At 40.5% G+C, this 22,100-nt stretch overlaps 1 protein-coding gene and 2 long non-coding RNA genes across 3 annotated transcripts; all 3 read right to left on the bottom strand.

The window, feature by feature from the left end:
- Positions 1-240: 240 nt before the first annotated feature.
- LOC126919982 (uncharacterized) lies at positions 241-1,487 on the bottom strand. The gene is made up of 2 exons (XR_007711855.1): positions 1,242-1,487; positions 241-575 (listed from the first exon to the last, which is right to left on the bottom strand). It is a non-coding gene; the product is annotated as an uncharacterized LOC126919982 (long non-coding RNA).
- A 516-nt stretch (positions 1,488-2,003) lies between these two features.
- Positions 2,004-7,650, bottom strand: LOC126919978 (uncharacterized). The gene is made up of 2 exons (XR_007711850.1): positions 2,515-7,650; positions 2,004-2,437 (listed from the first exon to the last, which is right to left on the bottom strand). It is a non-coding gene; the product is annotated as an uncharacterized LOC126919978 (long non-coding RNA).
- A 10,809-nt stretch (positions 7,651-18,459) lies between these two features.
- Positions 18,460-22,074, bottom strand: LOC126920088 (longitudinals lacking protein, isoforms N/O/W/X/Y-like). The gene is made up of 3 exons (XM_050730016.1): positions 22,068-22,074; positions 21,718-21,975; positions 18,460-18,782 (listed from the first exon to the last, which is right to left on the bottom strand). The coding sequence occupies exons 1-3, from the start codon at positions 22,072-22,074 to the stop codon at positions 18,460-18,462; spliced, it is 588 nt and encodes a 195-aa protein (XP_050585973.1).
- Positions 22,075-22,100: the final 26 nt, after the last annotated feature.

The raw sequence follows: 22,100 nt of genomic DNA, 5'->3' as shown, positions 1-22,100 counted from the left end.
AAATCAACGACACGCGTCTCGATATATGTGTATACATAGAAACGAGTTTACGTGTGTGTTTTCAAACGAATGATTACAATACTCCAGCATCGAAAAAATGATCGATACGTTTCGAATATTAAAAATGTGCTAGTGTGCCCCAACTGAACTAACGAAACTGAAACGTGAAGGTTGATCTTGATCTTTGATAGTTGCGTATCTTCGGATGATGATCGGATGTGAAATAAGTTATCAGCTATGTGTGCTTGTTCCATTATTTCGGAAGATTTATTATCCAGAGCGTTAAACAGACTCGCGAATAAAATAAAAATTTAACGGAGAAGGTGGAATTTCATCTTCCTCGCTTTCAAACAACAAAAATATACGTTTCATTTTTCTTTGTACGACTTTCATTCGAAGTCTTTCTCTTGTAGATATAATAAATACACAATTTTTCTGCACTCATCACGTATGTGACGGTGCAACGTCGTGGAATCTTCTCAAGTGCAAGATCTTCAGCAGACGTAACCAACATGGTCTTCTTCTTGGAGATTACGCTTTTTCAGCCATGGTCAGTCTCTTCTCCACTTTGCATTCTGTAATAGAGAGAAAAAAAAGTAAAGTTGTTCCATGATCAATCGCTTTCCACCGCCATGGATCTGATTGATCCGATAAAAATTGTAACAATGGGATAACCTCGGATAATAGAAATCTACTTCCAAAGTTGATGTAGAGACTATCAAGAAAATGTTTTCTTCAGAACAGTATATACTCTTGTCGCGTTAACGTCGATCCGTTGAATAATTATGTCGCAACGGGTATCGTTCTGTCTGTAGGAAACTCGAAAGAATGGCAATATTATCTGAGATTTTTTTACGAGGGAACTTTGCAACGAAAATTATCCTATCGTTTCTAGAATCGATTAAATAAAGAACAAATAAAGAAAGGAAAGATGGAAATTCAACTAAACATTTACAAAATTATTTCTACGAATTTGTTCAAACGACAATCTTTTCCTGGGCTATGTTGTAGATTGGTGTAGAAAAAAATTCGAATCGCGATCATAAAATAAAAGACTCCCTTATCACTGTGAAAATTTTAGACAAATAAACAACACGAGCAAACTCCAGTCAACGTTGTTGCCGAAAACATTTTTACTCCATTATCGTGAAATCTATTTTGCGATACGCCGACGAGTTCCATATTTGTTCGATTAAACGAGATATGTTTGTTATACAAGCATATCAAATGACAAATCTTACTCGAGTTCTATTTCGCGTTCGTATCGAGAGAACAACGTGTGATCCGTGCGTACGATCCAACCTGGAAAAAAAAAATTGGTAGAAATTAGAAGCATTGTTATGCGACTGTCCGCCAGATTATCCTTTCTAATTTTATCCAGTCTTTGTAAAGATGCATAGACCGTTGCAGCGAGTCGTGTTGAGACGTGGTAAAATTTTATTTCACAATATTACAGGCCTTTCCACAAGTAAAAACATTGAACTCCTCTATTGGAAGACTAACATAGCGGCTTCGTTCAAAGGAGTCACTTGGTGAATGGAAGTCAAATGTTTAATCAAATGATGTTTGTGCATGAATCGGTATCCGCAAACTTCACAAGTAAACTGCGGCAATTTCCCGCACTCCACGCGCCTGTGTTTAAACAGAGACTCCTTCCACTTGTACGATTTGCCACAAGCCTCGCAGAAAAATCTCGTTTCGTTACATTGGTTTCCGATTTCTGTTCCTTGACGCGGTCCCGATCGTTGGCGTCGATGACTTTGTCGTTGCCACATCGATTCTGCAAAACCATGCAAACGGTAATAGAAGCGTTAATCGAATTAAAATATAATTCAATCACGGAAATGATTGCGAACATGGATCTGACAAATGAGAGTATCTCTAAAGAATGTTATACATATAGATTATTTGTTCCAAACGCTGTCTTTTCTGATTTTTCAATGTCATTCTAAGGATTGGTGCCGATCACTTCAAATGAATCGAATGCAAAAGTGCCGCGGAAGTTCCGTGGAGAATGCTTGATTTATTTCGTGAAATAAATAAACGAGGATGCTTTTCGTTGGATAAATTACAAAAATAACAGATCCTAGATTTTCCGACTGGCAAAACCGAGATTAAGTAGGATCGACGAGCGAAATCCTAGTAACAGGGCATTAACATTTCGAAAAGTCCGAGTTTCTTAAATCTTTGCGGCGGCAGCTTCTCAAGTGCTGCGTCACATGATGTCTGTGTTTAAACATTTTCCTGCACTGCGGACACGGTACATTCGGCATTTTTCCACACTCGTACCGCAGATGTCGATCAAGCGAACTCTTTTGATTGTACACCTTGCCACAAGTACATACGTGCTTCTTCGCGCTTATGGAAATCGACGGCAGCTCTGGAAAGTTGTCGAACGCAAGCCCCGCATCTTTTACGTGAAACAAGCCCATGTCATCTGAAATCAGAAATACCATCTTCTGTTAGTCATTTTTGTATCTCGTACGTATTTACGGTTCAACGCTTGTTTCTCACGAGCTCGGTCGAAACACACTATGTCTTCTTTCTTCTTTTTCAAGACCTTGGATATACATATATACATACACGCGGATGTCGCATCTCCAACTTTCATTCGCATTATCGTTTAACAATTCTTCGATAAATTAATCGTAATTGAACAGATAGAAAACATTCGTATCATAGTTTCGTATGTTTATTAAAACTACAGAGAAACAGTGACGAGTTGCAAACTGGTGCGCAAAGTTATAAAAAATATACTAAATATTTTCGTACAATCAACGAAGTCTCGCATGGAATAAGAAATAGATAACGACGTTCTCTTTATTGAGTACAATTTGGTGTCTTGACGTGACGTAACCACAAATGAAGTTTATTACTTTTAAAGGTGCACTTTTCACACCGATATTCCTCTCCGCATTCGCTACGTTGATGACACATCATCGAGAACTGGTACTTGAAACGCCTCCCGCAATCACAGATTAGACGACCTGAAAAAAAAAAAGCGGAACCGTGTCACTAGAGGGAGATAAATAGATTTGGAAATTGGGCGGGTGGATGACGCGATTTCATCGCCAATGAAACAGCATATCTGTATTGTTTTTCATTTCCATATCCACTTTCATTTCCATTTCCATCCCCATTTTCATTTAGTCGCTAGCTTGAACAAAAAATGAAAAACGTTAATTGGTTTGAACGGTCGCAAAGAGATAAGACAACGAGATGTTTAGTTTCCCAACGATTACGTAGACGGAAACAGCACGACAACGTACGAGTGTCTAATTGTAAGAGACAAATCGTTACTGAATAATTAAATTCTTTATTGTTCGTCGAGTATCCTCGCTAACACAATGGTTATCAGTGATACACTCACAATGGTAATTATATTTTTAAATTCGCAAAAAATCATAAATCATAAAGAATATATCGTATATATGTAACATTTGTATACGCAACATACGATCTTTATTGAAGTCGCCTGAGCGTCGTCATATTATTACGTGTGTATACTTTACACATGTTACGTGGATGAATAATGTTTTCTCCTCCTACTTGTCGCTATCATCCTCAGCAATTCTGAAAGCTCTCCACAAACAGAGAAAAATGTATCGAACGCTTACGTGCTAATTATTATCGTCATCGATCTTCTTAAAAGCAAGAGGTATTCTTTCATTCGGGCTTCGCGTTTAAGCTTTCTACTATCCGTTTCTCGCTGTTCCTCGTTTGTCTCTCGCTTGTCTCTCGGAAAAATCATCGATATTTATTTTACATATTATAACATACGCGCATTACACGTATAACCATAACTTTTTATTTAGACTTTAAACGAATCCTTCTACATGGATATTGGTTGTGTGTATTCACGTGTACAGACATGCTCCATATTCTGTATGTATATCGGATAGTTTGCACACGCGCACGTTAATCACGTTATCATACATATAAAGTATGTAGTTTGAAAATAATTTGATAGGCATTTCGCGTACAATCACCCGCCGGCATAAACGGCAGCTCGAATATCGCGTAAATAGCCTTGTTCATATTGGCACAAATATTGTAAGGTCAACAAGGGAAAGGGATGTTTATCAAATTTATCCGATGAGAATAATTACCGTTTACCTATCGGCTCGACGAATATATTCGATGAAACCTCTTCCCTCGCACCGTATTATTCATTTCTTTTGACTCTTCTTTGTACGCCACTCCATCTTTCAAAGAAAAAATCAGAAACGATACCTGATTTACACTATTTGCACTATAAATTGCTTCGCATTTAAACGCGCCGCGTATCTAAATCTATGTTTTACCATGTTAAACGCTTGTAATAAACGTATACCTCTCACTTCCTACGATGTTTATAATCAGTCTTTGCGCTTCTATTACGCTTTTATTCGTATTTATATGCGTGCAAAGATTCCAATGTAAACGGAAGATAGCAAATCATAGTTTTCTAAATCACGTTAGTCATAGACCTTGTTTTCGTCCACCTAATGATACAGGTTTTCCTACATTTCGCTCTGATCAATCTTGGAAGACGCGCGTTCTATTTCTCTCGAGTCGCTGATAAAGTCGTCAACGAGACGTCAACGCGAATTTCTTGTCCGAAACTTCTTCTCATTTGTGTATCATCGAACAACGTTTGCTGTCATTGGGAACGAAGAAATGAAACGCCTAACGATCGGAGTGATTAAAGCAATCTTATACTTTGGCTTAAGTATATAAAACGAAAATAGCACGAGTTTCTGCGAATTCGCAAAGACCAGGACTCGGATTCTATGATTCTTTCCCTTCGAATAGAAAAATGGATATGAAACACGACATCGATAACAATAACGTTCGTATTTTGAGGCACATGAAGTTGGACTCGAACGCGACACGCGGGAGCCTTTTTAAAAAATTACTTTGAATTCTTTATCGCAAAGAAGCTCGTACGAAGAAACGGAAGAGGCTGAGCTCGGCACGAATGTGCTTCGAAGCGTTCAAGATGGTTGAGAACAAGAACGAGAACAAGAACGAGAACAAGAACGAGAACAAGAACGAGAACGAGCGCGTGGAAGCTGAGAGGTTCGCACAGGTTGTCTCGGAAATCTCGTCGAGTTTTCTCATCGAACGATCGAATAGAAGGAAATTTCGTGAAACGACATCCGTAAATCAGTTTCGTATCGGACAAAAGATGGATAAATCGAGCGAAGGAATAGCGGAGAAACACGATCGACGACGACTACGTAAAAGAGAGACCCAGAAATAGATCGTCGTCGATGATTTATATCTAGCTTCTATGTTAGCTGTAATCGAACAATTTGTCAAATTCAAGATAGACGTTTCCTAATAGATAGGATCAGGCAAAAAGCTGGAGAATCTCGCCGCGCTACTTCGAACAGGGCAAAGCGCAGAGCAGGAACAAGATACAACGGGTAGAGAAGAGGAAATAGAGAAAGTGAAAAGTTTGGCAAAAGTTTATGCCAATAGGTACATACAACAAGATAAATACGAGATTCAACGTCTCTATAGAACATTATCCATACGCTTCTTCGCTGAGTTGCGATTGACCGGTAAACGAATCGTCATCGAATTTCGATTTGACTAGAATCTTACTTGAAATAATTCTTTGTCGAATCTTTGGTCCTTGATCGAGAATTCTCGTCAACGTAAGGTAATAAAAAAAAAAAAAAAAAAAAAAAGAAAGAAAAAACACGGTTAAATTTATTCAGAAAATAACCTTCCCGTTAGATTATAGCAGCTATTTGAAATCGACGATAGATCAGTTGTGTCAAAACTGTCGGACGATCACGAAACGCTCCTTTCATGCATTGATCGTGCATCTACGTAATCTTTAATATTATCACAGAGTGCAATGAAAAGTCGAACTCGATGGATCCGTTATTCCGGCCAAGTCGCATGGAAAGACACGTTTCATTTTCCATCGTACTACGTACGACTTACGTCCTCACCATAAAGTTACTATTCAATATGTATAATATATGTATATGTATATGTATATATGTATAATATATTATATATATAATAATATTTTTTTGATTTAAATAGATTCTCTATCTTGGATATTATTCTACGTTAGGTAACGGCCTGCTTAGGCCCGATTTTAAACTAGATGATACTAACTCAAACAAAAGGAATCGACGCAAGTTATCGAACGAATTGACCAGATTCGTTCGATCGCTTCGTTGATTCTCAAACTACTTACAATCTCCGATTCAATCGACAAAAATAATATAACTTCGATCTTATGCGACAACAACGAACGTTGTAAAGCTTGCTCTACATCGCCCTTTTGTCGCGTTAAACGAGTAAAAGGGCAACGACGCTATGCGAAATCACGCTTTCCATTTCACATTGAATCGTCGGTAGTGTGGAAGAATAATCGTTCTTCCCTTAAGGCTTAAGGGCACGATTATTTCGTCTCTGTCCCCTCATCGTCAAGTTCGGTGAGTCTACATACACCGTTTGCTTTTGACTAGAATTTCCGAAAGTTACTTCAACTAGACTACGCTAAAGAACTAGAATACTACAATACTAGCGGGATATTACTAACGTCGGAGACATTTCGTTGCATCGAGAATTTCAATCCTTCCGACTAATTGCAAGAATCGAGATGTAACTCGGGAAATCGGTAACGACCGATGAACTCAGTTTCCAACTATGATCATCGAACAAACCCTATCTGTGTATTTCGATTCGACCAATGGACGACGGAATCCTTGTCGCGAAATATCCACTTCTATATCCGCGATAGCTCGTGTAAAAACTCTTGCTTTCCTTATAATTAGTACAAAAATAATTGGGCGATTTAGCAATTTATCGAAGGCTCGAAAAGATTCCGGAAAAGCTTCTTTTTCTCTCGATACTCGTTCAAACTTAATCTCCAACGTCTGACAAAACCACGAAACGAATCACGCGTTTCTTCCCAAATTTTTCTGACATTCTTCTCGAGCCTTCCAAAATATTCAACAATGTTCTTTACGGCTTTTTTTCTGTTTTTTTTTTCTTTTTTTCCTCATTTTATACATCGTTAAACGGGATCCAACAACGACTTCATGCCACGATAAAGACGGATCGTTAATTTCTCTATTTAAAACCGTCTTCTCGCTCTACTATGCTCTACCCGATCTACCGAGTACGAAGCAAAAACAAAAGAAATTCTTCCGAGTTGTATGACGGAAATGTATTGTCATTATTATGTATTACGGCTGTTTTCGGTTGCGTGAATAAGGAACACATGCTTATTACCATTCGGATAGTACACCAAAGACAACAGTAGTTGCATCGAAACAGGACGTAGTAGTAAAACTACGTCGATGCAAGGAAACGATAAAGAAAATATTAGAAACGATAGGACACGATACGAGTATCGTACGTATAGAAAGAAAGCATAGACGACTAATTGTTGAAACCGTTCTAAGCGCGTATTTTCCAAAGAATATCTAAAAATAGAGAGAAAAAAACACGACAAGATTGTGGCCGGTGAAAAGAGAAAGAACAGAGCGGTGAAAAATAAAAATACCAAATATCTAAAATGATAGATAGCCCGAAGATTTTTCGGATTCGAGGTTCCCTCGAGAATCGAAACTCCTCGTTCGTCCTCGCGGATTAGCTTTAGGATTAGATCCGGAGGTTGTAAGAATTTTCCTTCAGGCCCTCTGATTAACGGCTGTGCCGGCAGATTGGGAGGCCACGTGGCGGTGGTTGATATGCGCCTTCAAATTCCTCTCATACTTGGAACTAAACGCGCAGTGTGGGCAACTAAAGGAAGGCGCCATGCCACATTCGTAAAGTAAGTGCCTCTTGAGTATGTAAGCATTTTTGTAGCTCTTGCCACAACGTGAACAATTATGTCGACGATCGATCCCGGACACGGAGACTGTACCGATCGGCCGGTTGTTGTTTCTCCCAGGATGACGAGAGGGGCAATGAAGCCTTGCGCGTCGTTGAGGCGTCAACGGGGCCGGTACCTCGTTCGCGGAGGATCGCGAAACGCGTCTCGTCCCCTCAGAATTCCAACCAAGACTCGCGAAGAAACCTGAAATCAATCGAAACAAACGTTTCGAACGGTCGATTAGTGGCTGCCCTATCGTATAGACTGTCGTCGGTATGTTCGTTGCACGATTGCTGTTTACAACGGCGAGGGCCATGCGATAAAAAGAAAAACATTCAAGTTTTCAAGCTTAGCAACAACGAGCATGTCAAGGGGAACAGGATCAACGGGGGGAATGATTACGTTCTCGTAGATGTTCTTCTTGCACGGGCTACTCTCTATGTACGCATCCTGGTCTTCGATGATACGATACGCTTCCAGAGCAAATTGCGCAGTGTTTCCCGGCAAAGGGAAAAAGGAACTGGACTTTCAGCCGTCTCCGATGAAATTACTCTTCTTTCGTACCTCGAGCATTTCTCTTGTGCTTACTCCGCATTCGCTCCATCCTTTTTGCTCATACCTTGTCCGTGCTTCCGTTCATGTATCACACATGTTTCGTATACGGTTCGTCTATGTTTCCATGTGACTTCTGGTATTCGCTCCAATCCAACTACTGTCCTGAAACACTCAAGCAATGTATCGATTAATAAACACGTGTATGTGTATACAGGTTCGTTGGATTTTCGCTGGTGTTGACGCCTTCAAGAAACAAGCGACAAGTTGCAGCTTGTCCTTGGGATAATCGTAGTTTCTCGTACGATTTCTTTGTCGATGCTTCCTTCTTCTCAGAAGATCATCTCCTAGGTGGATGGAACAACCGGCCCGGTCACCTGTGGAAAACGAAAACAATCAGTATGAGGAAATTACGCGTTTCTCACCATGTTCTGCTCTTCCTGAGTACGTCGAACAGCACATCACCACGATATCGAAATCGTTGCCGCCAAACCAATCCACAAACACGTACGTCATACGTCGTGGTAGCGACGAAATGAGCGAAACATGGAACTCGAAGCATTTGCCTTTCTAGACTTTATTTTGCTCTAAATCGAATACAAGGCTCTCTACAAATTGACAAAAAAAAAAAAAAAGGAGGGAAACAAGCATTTTGGAATGTTCGACAAATCGAAACGATACGTGTACAAAAAAGAACAAAATGAAAAAAAAGCACAGTGGTGTAGAAAATAGGAAATGAACGATCGGCCAGTGAATGGAGTCACGCGATTCGACACAGGCGACGACATAGAGATATGCATCGTGTACGTATACATCGTTGGAATCTTGTGGCAAACGGAAGGGCAACGAAGAAGAGTCACGATTTTCCGATCCACCGACCGATTGTTCTATAAATTTCACAAGCAAGCGATTTTTTTCGCATAGTAAAACGAAGCGGGTAAACGACGATGCGTTACCGGCTTCCGCTTTGTCGTGGCTACGTTGCGACGTCCGTTTCCGCTTTTCACGACCGATTTCAATCTCGGTGCAGCGCACGTTCGATTGCTCGTGTGCCGTACACCGTAGGTGTACGTGCATTTACATGCATGCGGATTTGTCGCGAGAGAACAAGCAAAAAAATTATCTAGAAAGAATATTCGTTATCATCATAGCGTAATCGTTAATAATTATTGCTCTCTAAATAATATTAATATAAAATGGAGACAAAAATGTGTAATAATAAATCATCGTTCGTTGGCAAATACATGGCGACAAAGAAATTACGATTACAAATATGTTTTGCGTTCGAGGCGCTGAGCGGAAGTTATAGTTGCGTTATTTATTTTTACGTGCTCTCTGTTCTTTCTCTTGCATACACGCGCATACATACACTCGTACGTGAATTTGCTCTCTCGCTCTCATTTCCTCCCTGTGCTATGTCTCTCTGATATTAACGGTTGCTTTCGCTCGCACGCTCATTTTCTCTCTCTCTCTCTCTCTCTCTCTCTCTCATTCTCTCTCTCTCTCTCTCTCTCTCTCTCTGTCATTAACCATACAGTCCGGTAGCGGTGCTTGTACTAATTATAAGAATATCGTAGTTGATGTCGAGCGCGAGATTCCCTTGGTGCGGCGCAATGAATTTCATTCGCGGCACTGTATAATACTTTTGTCATAGTTTGGAGAATTGTTTCGATTCGATGCACGTTCATGTCAAAGAGAAACGGTACAGAACCAAGGGATGTCTCGATCTCGATATTTTCCACGCGGCCTTGCTCCACGTGCGGTAAATTCGCTATTATTTATTACAAATAATTGTACTGTGTAATTAAACGCGAACGAACGAAAGAAATGTAAAGGAACGCGAGTACAGCCGTTACTAAAACGCTGTACTCGTTACTAAAACAAAAACAAATATATAGTGATAAAAAGGAAAAACAAAAGAACAAGGAGAAACGTATAAGAATAAATAGAAACCGAAGTAAAATAAAGACATGGGAATCACATTGCGGTTGTTAGGAATCGAGGAAAAAAGGAACAAATGTGTAACGCGTAAAGGATGGTAGTCACTATGTATGTATATGGATCGACAACGAAGATGAGTACGTCTTAGCGGATACATTGGCAGTATAAAGGCGAGTGATCGAGATTAAATTCTGTTTCCTTCGGCGTAAATAAATAATTTCTAAAAAAATATCACTGGTCTCAAAAGGGTCGGCGAGTGTCACTCGTAAATGGTACATTAACTCGCTGTACTTTTCGACAGATTCGTCCTTCTAACTTTATTTGCGTCGCGTTTCGCAACAAAAGCATTTCTCTCAAAAGGAAGTTAATGCTTCTCTACCGAGCCACATCTTTAATCGCATCTTTAAATATATCTTTTTTAGAGATACTATCTTTTCTAAAGATACTATCTTTTTTTAAAACAACAAGTTAGGGGCTGAATCCATCGAAATTACGCGTCAACTGGTTTCTCTGTGCGTGACACCCGGCCGATAATACCGTAAAAATTCGTTCACAGCTGGATGCGCCCAGCGCCTCTTGATTTCTTTTCTTTTTTTTTTTTTCCTCCTTCTTCTATCCTAAAATCTAAGTGTTACATGAAGGCACTTAACACAAGGCTCTCTCGGTTCAAAAGCTATACACACTTCCCTCGGTATTATCATGTCTCGTGACGCTTTTCGTTCGCTTCGCTCTCGTTACGCCATTCCTACTTTCGTTATCGTTCCTTCCATTCTTTCTTTTCCTTTCCTGTTCTTTTCTTTTACACAGTCCTCGAACGTACGTTGCGCAAACATACCAAGAAAACATATCGACTGATTCCGCTAAGTCAATTAGCGCGCAATCACTCACATCATTTTTATTCTCACATTTTTCTTTTTTTTTTTTTTTTTTCTTTCTCACCGATAATCACAAGACCGTGGTCCGCCAAGAAATAATCGTGGCGATTTTCGGAGAAACTTGACAAACGTAACGTGTCTTTTGAAAGATAGGTGTAACGCGAACGAGTACATCGCAGTGCCTGACTGCTGCTTATAAATTTTTGCTTATGTTATAGATTCGCTTATACGTGATTGGTAGCAGGACGTATTCAATACGACTCTGGTATAAGGATAATCGATAATATCCTTCTTTCTTCACTTTCTACGCTAAACACTTCGTTTCACCTCCTCTTATCTCGCGTTCGCGTTCCACCTCGCTATCTATAATGTAATACATTCACACGTGTAACTGTCTTTCGAGTGGAGAGCCGAATTAAATATTTTCAAGCATTCGATTAGACTCGAAGAACACTGGGTAATTAACGATAAAAGTACGAATCATCTCGCGTTGCGAGCAAATTTTTAAACATAAGATAAATATAAAATTTTCTTTTAAACAAGGAGCTCGCGAAACGAATATGCGAGCGATTTTCTGTTATACAGAACACGCAGTCTCGTAATTCGTTTCGTTTGTCTCTTTTTACACCCATGTTCTGAGTTGACGCAAGTTTTCGACGTTGCATGTCCATAAGTATCTTTTATATAATTTTCTTCTCTATCTTCTTAAGATCTAAACGCGTTTCATTTTTGGACGCGATGTGCCAAATAGATATTTCAACTGTTTCTCGCGGGTTCACAGGCCTTCCCTTTTTACCTATCTTCTCCTGAAATTTTTCATTGCGAAAAATTAACAATTATGTTCTCTCCTCTTTCCTTTCATACACGTCTGTACGATAGAACGTCATACGTTTGTCTCGCTAATACCTTTCGCCTCTCTTTCTCTCTCTCTCTCTCTCTCTTTTTCACTGGCATTGTTTCATATCCGTGCACACCGCATTCGTACGCGTCACGCGTAACAAGAGCAACCGATTCGTCGGAACTAGTACGGCTGAAGAATGTTCACGAATTTAGACAGATATTTCGCCCAAATGGAAACGAAGAATAAAGTTTTCGATGGGGCGTCGCCAGATTGAAAAGGCAATATTTTGTGGCTCTTATTTTCTTTTCTACAAATTTTCTCTCTAACCACTAAATTTCTCTTTAAAAAGCGAATGCTTTGCAATCGAATCTTATTTTTGAAATTCTGTTGTTCGAGATATAATAATAGAAATACAATAAGTTATACAAAAAATAAAGCACTATATTTCCTAAATTTCTGGTTAGTATGGTTGGTCGCTCTCTTCCTAAATTGCCCTATCCCATATACCTAACTGTATGAATCTTTTCGATCTATGTTTGCCGAAACTGTTCTTCTTCTTACGATTAGTTTACTTTCTCGCAATAAGTCCCGCGAAAAAAAGAAAAGTTTCTGCCCTCGAAACATCATACGAATGTCGATTACGCCTAATATATAATAAAAACTATATAACGTAAATATTTCCTTCACTTTTCTTTGTCTTATTTTTGTATTCCCCTTGTTATCTTTAATAATATAAATGTCGAATGATCGAGGAATTCCTTCGCACCAAAGCGTTAAGCAATTTCTTAACAGAATTCCTATCGGCAAACAAAATCTTGGTAAATTTTGCAACATCGATTGTACGGAATTTCCGTGAAATTTTCAATAATAGATGCGATCCATCGCGAGCTAAATATATATAAACAAAACTCTGTGGAAGAGGCGAACGACAATTACCAATGGTAATTCGAACCATTGAAAACATTCTTTTGTTTTAAATGCATTTTAATGCCGAACTATAACATAAAAATATCAAAATATCTTTTTCTTTTAAGCTGGACGTTATTAAATCCCATTCATTCGATACCATATAAAAATACTTCCGATTTCAACAGTTACTAATAAATGGAGCCCGTATTTTTTAAACGATCGTATCCCGTCCAAGTACGGTTTTTCTACTTTTCTACGCCTTTCGAAACTTTAACGATTTCAAACTCTGGTGGTAAAAGGACCAAATAAAAATTGTTAAAAATTATCGACGTCGCGTTTCATTTCACCGTCCCTTGTATAAATACTATCTCGATATCTCAAATATCGAAAATCATCGACTTTTACAATAGTATCATATCTTTCAATTGCTTTTGGTTAGAGTGTTCCCAATCCCAAACCGACACCCAAAATAAAGAAAATTCAAGGTATTCCACCTTTGCTTACCTGCGTAATGAAAACTTAATTATAAAAAAACGAAAAAGAAAAAATAAGTAAACAATTATAATAAACCCAATTATAATGCGCAAGACACGAGTTAGATAGACCTGATTAAAAGCAGTAATAATTAGCACGAAGGATAACTTGTAAAGAAGCTAATCATTTACTACGACGACTCCCTTGTGTATCCATATGATGTGTTCGTGTATATGTGCGTGTATCTCTCTTTCTCTCTTTCTTCCCTGTTTGACGATGCGTATGTAAGTGTATGTGTATGCATTGTTTACGTACATGAGCACACACAATGCTTCTGTCTATTTATTTCAAAAATTTTATCCCCTCTTTTCTATATACCCTTCCTTTCCCACTTTTTAATCGCGATATCTTTATATTACTATATATACGTTTTTTTCAGCTTTTTTTTTAAATGCTTTGAAACTGACGGCGATCCCGAATTACATGGTTCTCGCGACATTCATTGTTCTTAGGATTGCAAACTTTTGACTTTTGCCCTCTTCATCGTCTTTTCCCATAATAGTTTGCTTTTTTCGTCAACCACGATCGACGTTTGCAATAGTTGAGCAAAACGATTCCAGGAAATGTCAGCCGTGGAAAATGCCATGCTAATAAACCATTTAATATTTGCGTTTCCTTCTTGACAATCGCTTGAAAGGCACATGTAAATGAACGGATTTACGTATGCTGTTATCCCAATCATTCCGCTGCCGTTTTTCAGCTTGATCGATCGATTAACTTACGGAAAGTGTTAAGCAAGAGCTTTCGATACGCGCGTTTCACCATCGAGCGAAAAACGAGAAAAGCCGAGTGCAAAACGTTTCGAGGGAGAAGATGAAATAAACGAAACAGGAGCAAGTCCAGGTATACAGAATCGATAAGAACACGCGATAGAGATAATCGAACGCAAGATTCTATGTTTTAGAATCTAGAAAGATTACTAGCGTGGTTATGTTCAAGCTGACATTGGAAACGAGCGAATAAATCGATTATCCGCAAATTTTGTCGCAAAAATGTCATTCACGATGATACGAATAAGTACCGAAAAAAAGGTAGAAAACTTGACGTATACTTGCATGTAGACGGATTCGTTTGTAGATTTTGCATGGGAAATGGTGAAAAACGGCGCGTATCATCCGCTCAATATTTTGTTCTATGCCCGTTGCTCTTATTCTTCGCGTCAAACGGTCTCTAGCGTTTGTTTCTTTTCATTTCTCTTTTTTTCTTCTTCTTTATCGCGATCGTTAGTACCACTTTTATCCAGATCGAAAATCCTCCACGCGATCTTTACCCTTTCACGCAGACGCACACTCACTCTTTCACTCTTTATTTCCATTCGTCTTGCTCACAGTTTACCAGCTTCCTACCAGAAACTTCGCTCTATTATTTGTTAATATTCGTCCGGCTTGGCCGACCACAGATTCTCGCACGGAGAACGCTAAGGCGTCTCTTCGTTTTTTTTCTTCTTCTTCTTCTGCTTAGATACAAAAAAAAGAAAGTAGTCATTAAATTCTACGATCTACCTAATAGTACTTCTTACATGTCTAATAATCTAGTAATCTCCGTCAATGACGGCGGTCGTGTCGGTTGGCTCGTCGGCATCGAAATTGCCGACCTCTACGATTTCTACCATTTCTCCCGACTACATATATTCCCGCGAACGTTTGATACCAGCTCCGCTCTCGTTCGTTTCGACCGCCGTCACGCATCAAGGCCTCGCGAGGCAGTAATATTATCGATTAATAATTATTCAGTAACTATGCATCAAGTCGATCCATAAACGTATTTATCGTCTTCTCTTACCGTCTTTTCGTCGTCGTCGCTCCTACTACTTCTACTCAAGCCTATTCTTGTTTCTAATCCTCTTTTCGGATTTTTCTTCGCGACGAAGCGCTCATCTGCTCCCGTTCCTCGAACGTAAGCACTCTTTCTCTCTCTCTCTCTCTCTCTCTTTCTCCCACATACACACACACATACACACACACACACATACACACACATGTACACACACGCGCACACACTTTCGAAACAATAGCTGTTTGTTCGCTTAGCATACAGTACACGCATTGACGAACGAGTTGTCGATCGATCAAATAGAATATAGGTTGGCGAAGAGAAATGCTATGACTGGTACGATATCGGAAGAAAAAAAAAACGGGTCGAAAATAAGAAATGGCTTAGTTATTGCACTCGTACGGAGGAGAGTCGATCCTGGCCTGCTACGTGTCGCTTGATTCGGAAGCGTATAAGGGATTGGCGCGAACGTCTCTCCGTTTGTGTTTAAATCGCGATCGCTGTTGTCTAGACTCGGGACTATTTTCGACGAGGAATCCGTGCGGCTGTTCTGCATCGAACGGACCTCACGGTACGAGGATCGATTCGTGACACGGGGATGCTGTGCGCGAAAGACCGATCGAAAACTCGTTCAAGGAAACCGCGAAGCGAATACGCTCAACGAGAAAAAAATAGAATTAAATCTACCGCTTCGTTCGCGTCAGACGTTGCGCTTACTTACACTGTATGTAATATGAGTTACGAGTATAGTATAGTATAGTAATATAATAAAGTATAGCATAGTATAGTTTAGTTTAGTTTAGCTTGTCTCATAAATATTGTCTACAGTATGGAAAGTCGGGCAGCCGTGGCGCGCGTATTTGGCGTAGGAATACGGGACTCGATGCCAGGTAATCGCCGAGAGCACGGGCACGTTTTTTCTTGTCCGCCCCACCGTTACCTTGTGTGTGTGTGTGTGTGTGTATGGGCCGAGGATAGTCGAACGAACCAACTGCTCGAGGAACATTTGCGACGGTACGCTTGTTACGATCAAGCGTTACCCGGGACCGATAACGTTAGATGCGAAAAGATACGATCGATCGATGAAGAACGATCGGGAACGTTACTTACGGTTATTCGTCAAGTGGAAGAACGTTGTAGAAAAGATCGGACGATGGGGGGATAGAAGGTGAACGACGATTGCGTCGCGACGGGCCCGCGCTCGGCAAACGCGATGCGTCGTTCCATCGAACCGGTTAACGTGCTTCTAGGTTTGTCGGCAGTGCATAACAAAATATCGTACGAAGAAACGCGAATGATCTTAACCTCGAGAATCACTTAATTAAAAAGCAATAATATTATACGCGTTATATAATATAAATATATGTATATACTTAAATGCATCGTATAGGAATCTACTAGGTTCGTGTATCTGGCAGTCTGATGATCACAATGCTATAGGAATACCCCGCTGAACTTAAAATATATGTAATCTTGTGTGTACGTGTATCTGTATATAAGTATAGAGGCACGCGGGACGCGTGCTAACGTCTGTATGTGTGTGTAACGTGTGTGTGTATGTGTGTGTATGTATGTATGTGCGTATTGCGTACGCGTACATGATTGTACGCATGTACGCTTTTAAAGTCCCGTGTATGGAAGGAAGCATTAGTGAGAAGCAAAAGACGCGCGATTCGATCGTATAGAAAAGATCGAATCGGTGCTTAATACTGTACCCTCTGTAGTTTACCGCTTCAAAGCGGCAGCGAGGGATGTAATAAAATGGCTGCCTTCGTCGAAAAGGCCGAAAAGATAAACGCGAGTCGGAATGACAGATCCGTGTCTCCTCACATCGTATCGGACAGGTTCTGCTTTGAAGGGTTATCGTGTAAGAGTTTTCGATTCGAGTTCGCTGATGCGACGCTCAATACGTATGTCGGATCGTGTAAACTTAGCGCTTAAAAAAGTTTGGTGTATGTGGCGTGTGTCGAATCTAACTTTGACACGAAGCACGAGAACCAGATCGAAGAACGATCCCGCGATACGATGAAGCAATTATTCAGTGAAATTTGGAAAATGCTTTCCCTCGCGATTTTGGTGTCCCTGGTGAGCCACGCGCGCACGGCTTAGCTCGTTTAAAAATATGGAACCAGTGTGACCAGAATGGTTGCTATTGGAAGAGCTCCGGTTTACCGGGCGGTCCTAATCCGACTCGGGGCGGGCTGTTCTCTACCGGGACGATTCTGCTTAATGATTCTCATTCGACTCGGACCTCCTCTATGTTTGCTCCAAGTCGTTTTGGCTAGCTCCTCCAGAATCCGGCGAACACGTCGTACGAACGTACTTGGCGCGTGTCGGGCGATCGATCGTTCGAAAACTCGATCGCTGACCGTGTCGATCGTGTTTTGAAAAAACGCGTCGATCGTGTTCTGAAAAAAAACGCGTCGATCGTGTTTTAAGAAAACGTGTCGATTCCAGATGGAGGAATACCGCGACGCGATCTCGACAAACACTTCTTGTCGATTGGAGAAACGTATGTAGGTATGTATGTATGTATATATGTATGTATGTACGTACGTACGTACGTACGTATGTATGTATGTATATCATAATTGGAGAGAACGCAGTTGTCTCCGAAGACATCGCCCCGAGTGGGAGATTGACGCGGTCTCTCGTTAATGCGCGGTACATCTCGCTACGCGAAAATAATATTATTCAATCGATTAATTAATTAATCAATATACGTAATAATAATTAATAATTAATAATAATAAACCTTAGAAAAACGTTAAAAAAAATAGAATGGAGGATCGAGATAAGGAGGCTAGGCAGTTTGCCGTTTTCGGAGGCTACCGCGGTTGCCCGCGGATAGCTGAACCAGCCGCGTCGTCTTCGCGTCTCACCGCTCTCGATCGGTTTCGATCGCGATCCTTGCTGAATTAGCCTCGTTCCGTTCTTCTTTCTCTCTCTCTCTCTCTCTCTCTCTCCCTCTCTCTCTTTGTCACCTCTTTCTCTCCACGCGCGCCTCTGTATACGTACGTTCTCGTTGCGATCGTTATTGGAACGTGAACCAAGCGCGAAAGAAGACGGCGATGCGCGTTTTTCCTAACATCGTTCTCAACGTTGCCCGCGATGTGTGCCACTCGACCGAATGTGTAGTCGTTTCTGTAGCCTCTTTCGCGCTCGGACGACGACGTCGACGGTTTCCGTGTTCACCACCCTCGTTAGACGAGCTCCTGCTTGTAAATTTTCTCTTTGTGCATTCGTTCCATATGCCGCGCGATGTGCATCTTTTGCTTCGCTCTGTACACACAGTGAGGACACTGGAATTGAGGCTCTTTGCCACACTCCCACTTCTGATGATTTCTCAGGCTACTCTTCAGCTTGTATACCCTGCCACAGGCTGGACAATTGAAACCTTCAGGATTCGAGGAGCTAGAACCAAGCCCTTTGCCCAATCCTCCGCCGGATCGCCACATGATCGAAGGCACGCTCCATCTGTGCCAAGCAGCCGCCCACTTTAGTCCAGTGATGCTCAGGTCTTCGGCTGGAACACAGGATTCACGACTTTATTAGTATGCTGTTCGTACGACCGCACGAGAATCGGACGGTCATTAAATCCTGGAACGCGATCAATTCGTTCGTTCGTTCGCTTGTTCATCTTTTTGGAGATACGGGTATCGACCAGTACCGAAGCCCGATCTCTTCGTTCTTTGTTGCGTCGCAAATGCGAACTTACGTGTATCAAGCTTAGACGCTAAGCCAACTTGAATCGACACAACCCGACACGACTCGCGATCGTTCCACGCTAATTTTGTTAGGGTAATAGACGCCTAAGCGCTGCGAAAATCACCTTCAACCTAGAACAGCGATACCACGAGGACACCTTTTCATTTCCCTTTTTTCCTACCTTTCGTTTTCCATCCTCTTTGCATTCCCACCCGTGTCCTACTCGCAAACTATCGCCATTCCAAGCAGAAGATCGATTTCGCGAGTATCCTGAAAAACGATCGCGTTTTGTTCGATAGCTTCGAGAAGGAATCGTCCGAATCGTCGTGACTAGAGGAAGATCGCGATCGTGTATATCTGATCCGTGCGATTCGTTCTCGAGCATGATCATCTCCACGCGATCGAAATGCGTAAATTATTATGACAAGGGAGAAGAAAGTAATGCACGTTTGTCGTATCCCTACGTTCGAGCCCCAAGCAGCTAGCTATAAATTTCGCATACGAAGAAGGAGCGGTATTTGTGCGTAACGAAAGAAACAGAACGTACAATACAATTTCAACCAAAAAGAGGTATAACGAAGCGAGTGATCCGTGCCTTTCCGAGTCCAATAGTCTGTTCCTTTCGACGCACAAGCGATAAAAGACGTGTTTCTATGTACAAGTTTCGAGAAGAGTTAGTGCACATGCTACTCCCCTAATATCGACAAGAAGAAAAAGAAATCAAAAATTCAAGAGAGAAATGCAATTGCGAGAAACGCGTCTGATTATGACGGGAAGGATCGCAACGATGTGGTGGTCGTACGACGAACCGTGGGCCAAATACAGTCGAAACACACTTTCGTATTTTTCCCTTTCTTTCTTTCTCTTTCTTCCACGTTTCTAACGATTTCCGACTCTATTTCCCACAATTGGATACGTCGGTACATCGATGCGATCGTCGCTTTCTACAACAATGTACAAGTATTTCTGTATTTAAAACAAGGTTCAGAGAGATACAAGGAGAACCGATGAAAGAATGAGATATAGAAACAGCGAGAGAGAGAGAGAGAGAGAGGGAGGGAGAGAGAGAAGAGAGGAGGGACAGAAAAAAAAGAGAGGGCAAGAGATAGGAAAAAAACGAGAGAGAAAGAAAAATGAGCACAATGCGAAAAGGAAAGTAGAGTCTGGCAAACATGGGTGAGAAATACTCCTTTCGCTGGGGGAAAAAAAAAAAAAAAATTATGGAAGATCAGGTATATATCGCAATGGATCGGAGCGGTAAAATCGTTGATCTGTCAAGCTGAAACAGGTACGAACGGTTAATTGTTGTACGAAAAGAAAAATTTTGTAGCTGCATTCGATCGTGAGAAGTACGGAGGAAAAAAAAATGTATAATCAGCGCGTGTAATGACAAGGTAGATGTTTGGAGAACGTTCTGGTACTTTTCGTCTTCTAACACATTTATTTAATCAAACGTACGAAATACGATAGGGCTTGCTTAAAACGTTAATATTAAGTCGCAAGATCATAATGCAACACTGCGACTCGTGATTGTCGCGCTTAAATATCAGTCTTAACAAAAGTTCGCTTACGAACCCATTTATATTCCTACCACGTCCATAGAAAATACTCTTACTCGTATTGTTTTTAAGATCTAATATTTAAGACTAATTCTTTTTCGTGTACTTTCTTTCTGCTCGTGGGATTTAGAAACTCGTAGTTATTGTCGTGGTGAGCCATTACGATTACATCTACGCGCATCGATAAGGCACTGGAGATCGAGTACATGATACGATCGACAAACTATTTCTATGAAAAGCATAAATATCTCGGTTTTACAAAAAAAAAAAAAAAAAAAAAAAAATGAAAAGGGGAAAGAAAAAGAACAGAAAGAGAGGAAAAGAATATCGCAAAACGTATTAAAAATATAAAAATGTTAACCACACATAAATCCGATGTACATATCTCTAATAAATATCAGTCGGTGTCTTAAGCTCGAAATACAAGACTCACGATTACGATTGTTCGATGCACGCTTTTAAGAATAAAGTACGACATTTCTTTTTTTCTTTGCTTTACTTTTGTTTTAAGAGCAAAGCTAATTTTGCTTATTTGAACAACCTGAGACGCATATTTCATTAGTACAACCTTTCTCGCTAAATAAATAAATATATGTAAATAATACATATATATGCATGAGGATAGTGTAAAAACAAAGATAAAAAAAGATTCATCGATAAAATTTATCGTTAAAACACAGATCAAAATGTCGATACTTTTTTGTCTTAATTTCAATTTTCGAGAAGCAAACTAAATTCCACTAAAATCAATTCTTGAATTTTATCGAACACCCCTAAAAGCTGCTTCCGCGATTCGTTTTCGTTTCGTTGCTCGTAATATTTTGGTACAATAAAAAAAAAAAAAAAAAAAAAGAAGAAGAAAAGCAAATACGCACAACGCGAATGTTACCAAGCTTTACGGGAGAAATTTATATTTTAAATCGATAATAATTTTTCCGAAAGCTGGCACCAAGTAGGAGGGAAAAAGTAAATGGCAGACGTGAGAGATCGATCGCAACGAATTTTGGACAATTATAGCATAGAGCAAAATTCGAATGTTGATCGTTCGAGTTCTCGACAGATGGAAATCGAAACGTTTGCCCATTTAATCGATTTCGAGCTTCGGCGAGTAAGCTAGCAAATAGGCCTCCATGTCTCCAATTTTGTCCAGGTGTTGTCGGCGAATATGTCGCAACCAATGAGCCTTCCGTTTACATCGCTGAGGACAGAACGGACATTGAAACTGAGGTTCCTTGCCGCATTCCCAGTGAACGTGCCGCTGTAACGAATCCTTCCTCATGTACGATCTTCCGCATCTACTACAGCCAAATTGTCCTGGTGGCTTCTTGCCAACGTAGTTGTAGGCCTTTGGTATCTTCAACTCGGCGAAAGGTAGCCCCTGTTCCTGGATCTTCCATGCTTGAACGGGCAGATCGGCGTTCTCCTCGATAGCTTTGTTCCCGGTCGTGTCATCTGGAATCGGGAAAAGAAAAAAAGAACTTTAGATCTGTCCTGTGTTTCGCGCCACGTCTCTGCACCACTGTAACCGAGCACACATTTAGTACAATACATACTGTGTTCGAAGCAACCTGATAATC

This window comes from Bombus affinis, chromosome 9 (assembly GCF_024516045.1).
Source record: "Bombus affinis isolate iyBomAffi1 chromosome 9, iyBomAffi1.2, whole genome shotgun sequence".
Lineage (NCBI taxonomy): Eukaryota > Metazoa > Arthropoda > Insecta > Hymenoptera > Apidae > Bombus > Bombus affinis.
This window is presented reverse-complemented; position numbering and strand designations above follow the sequence as displayed.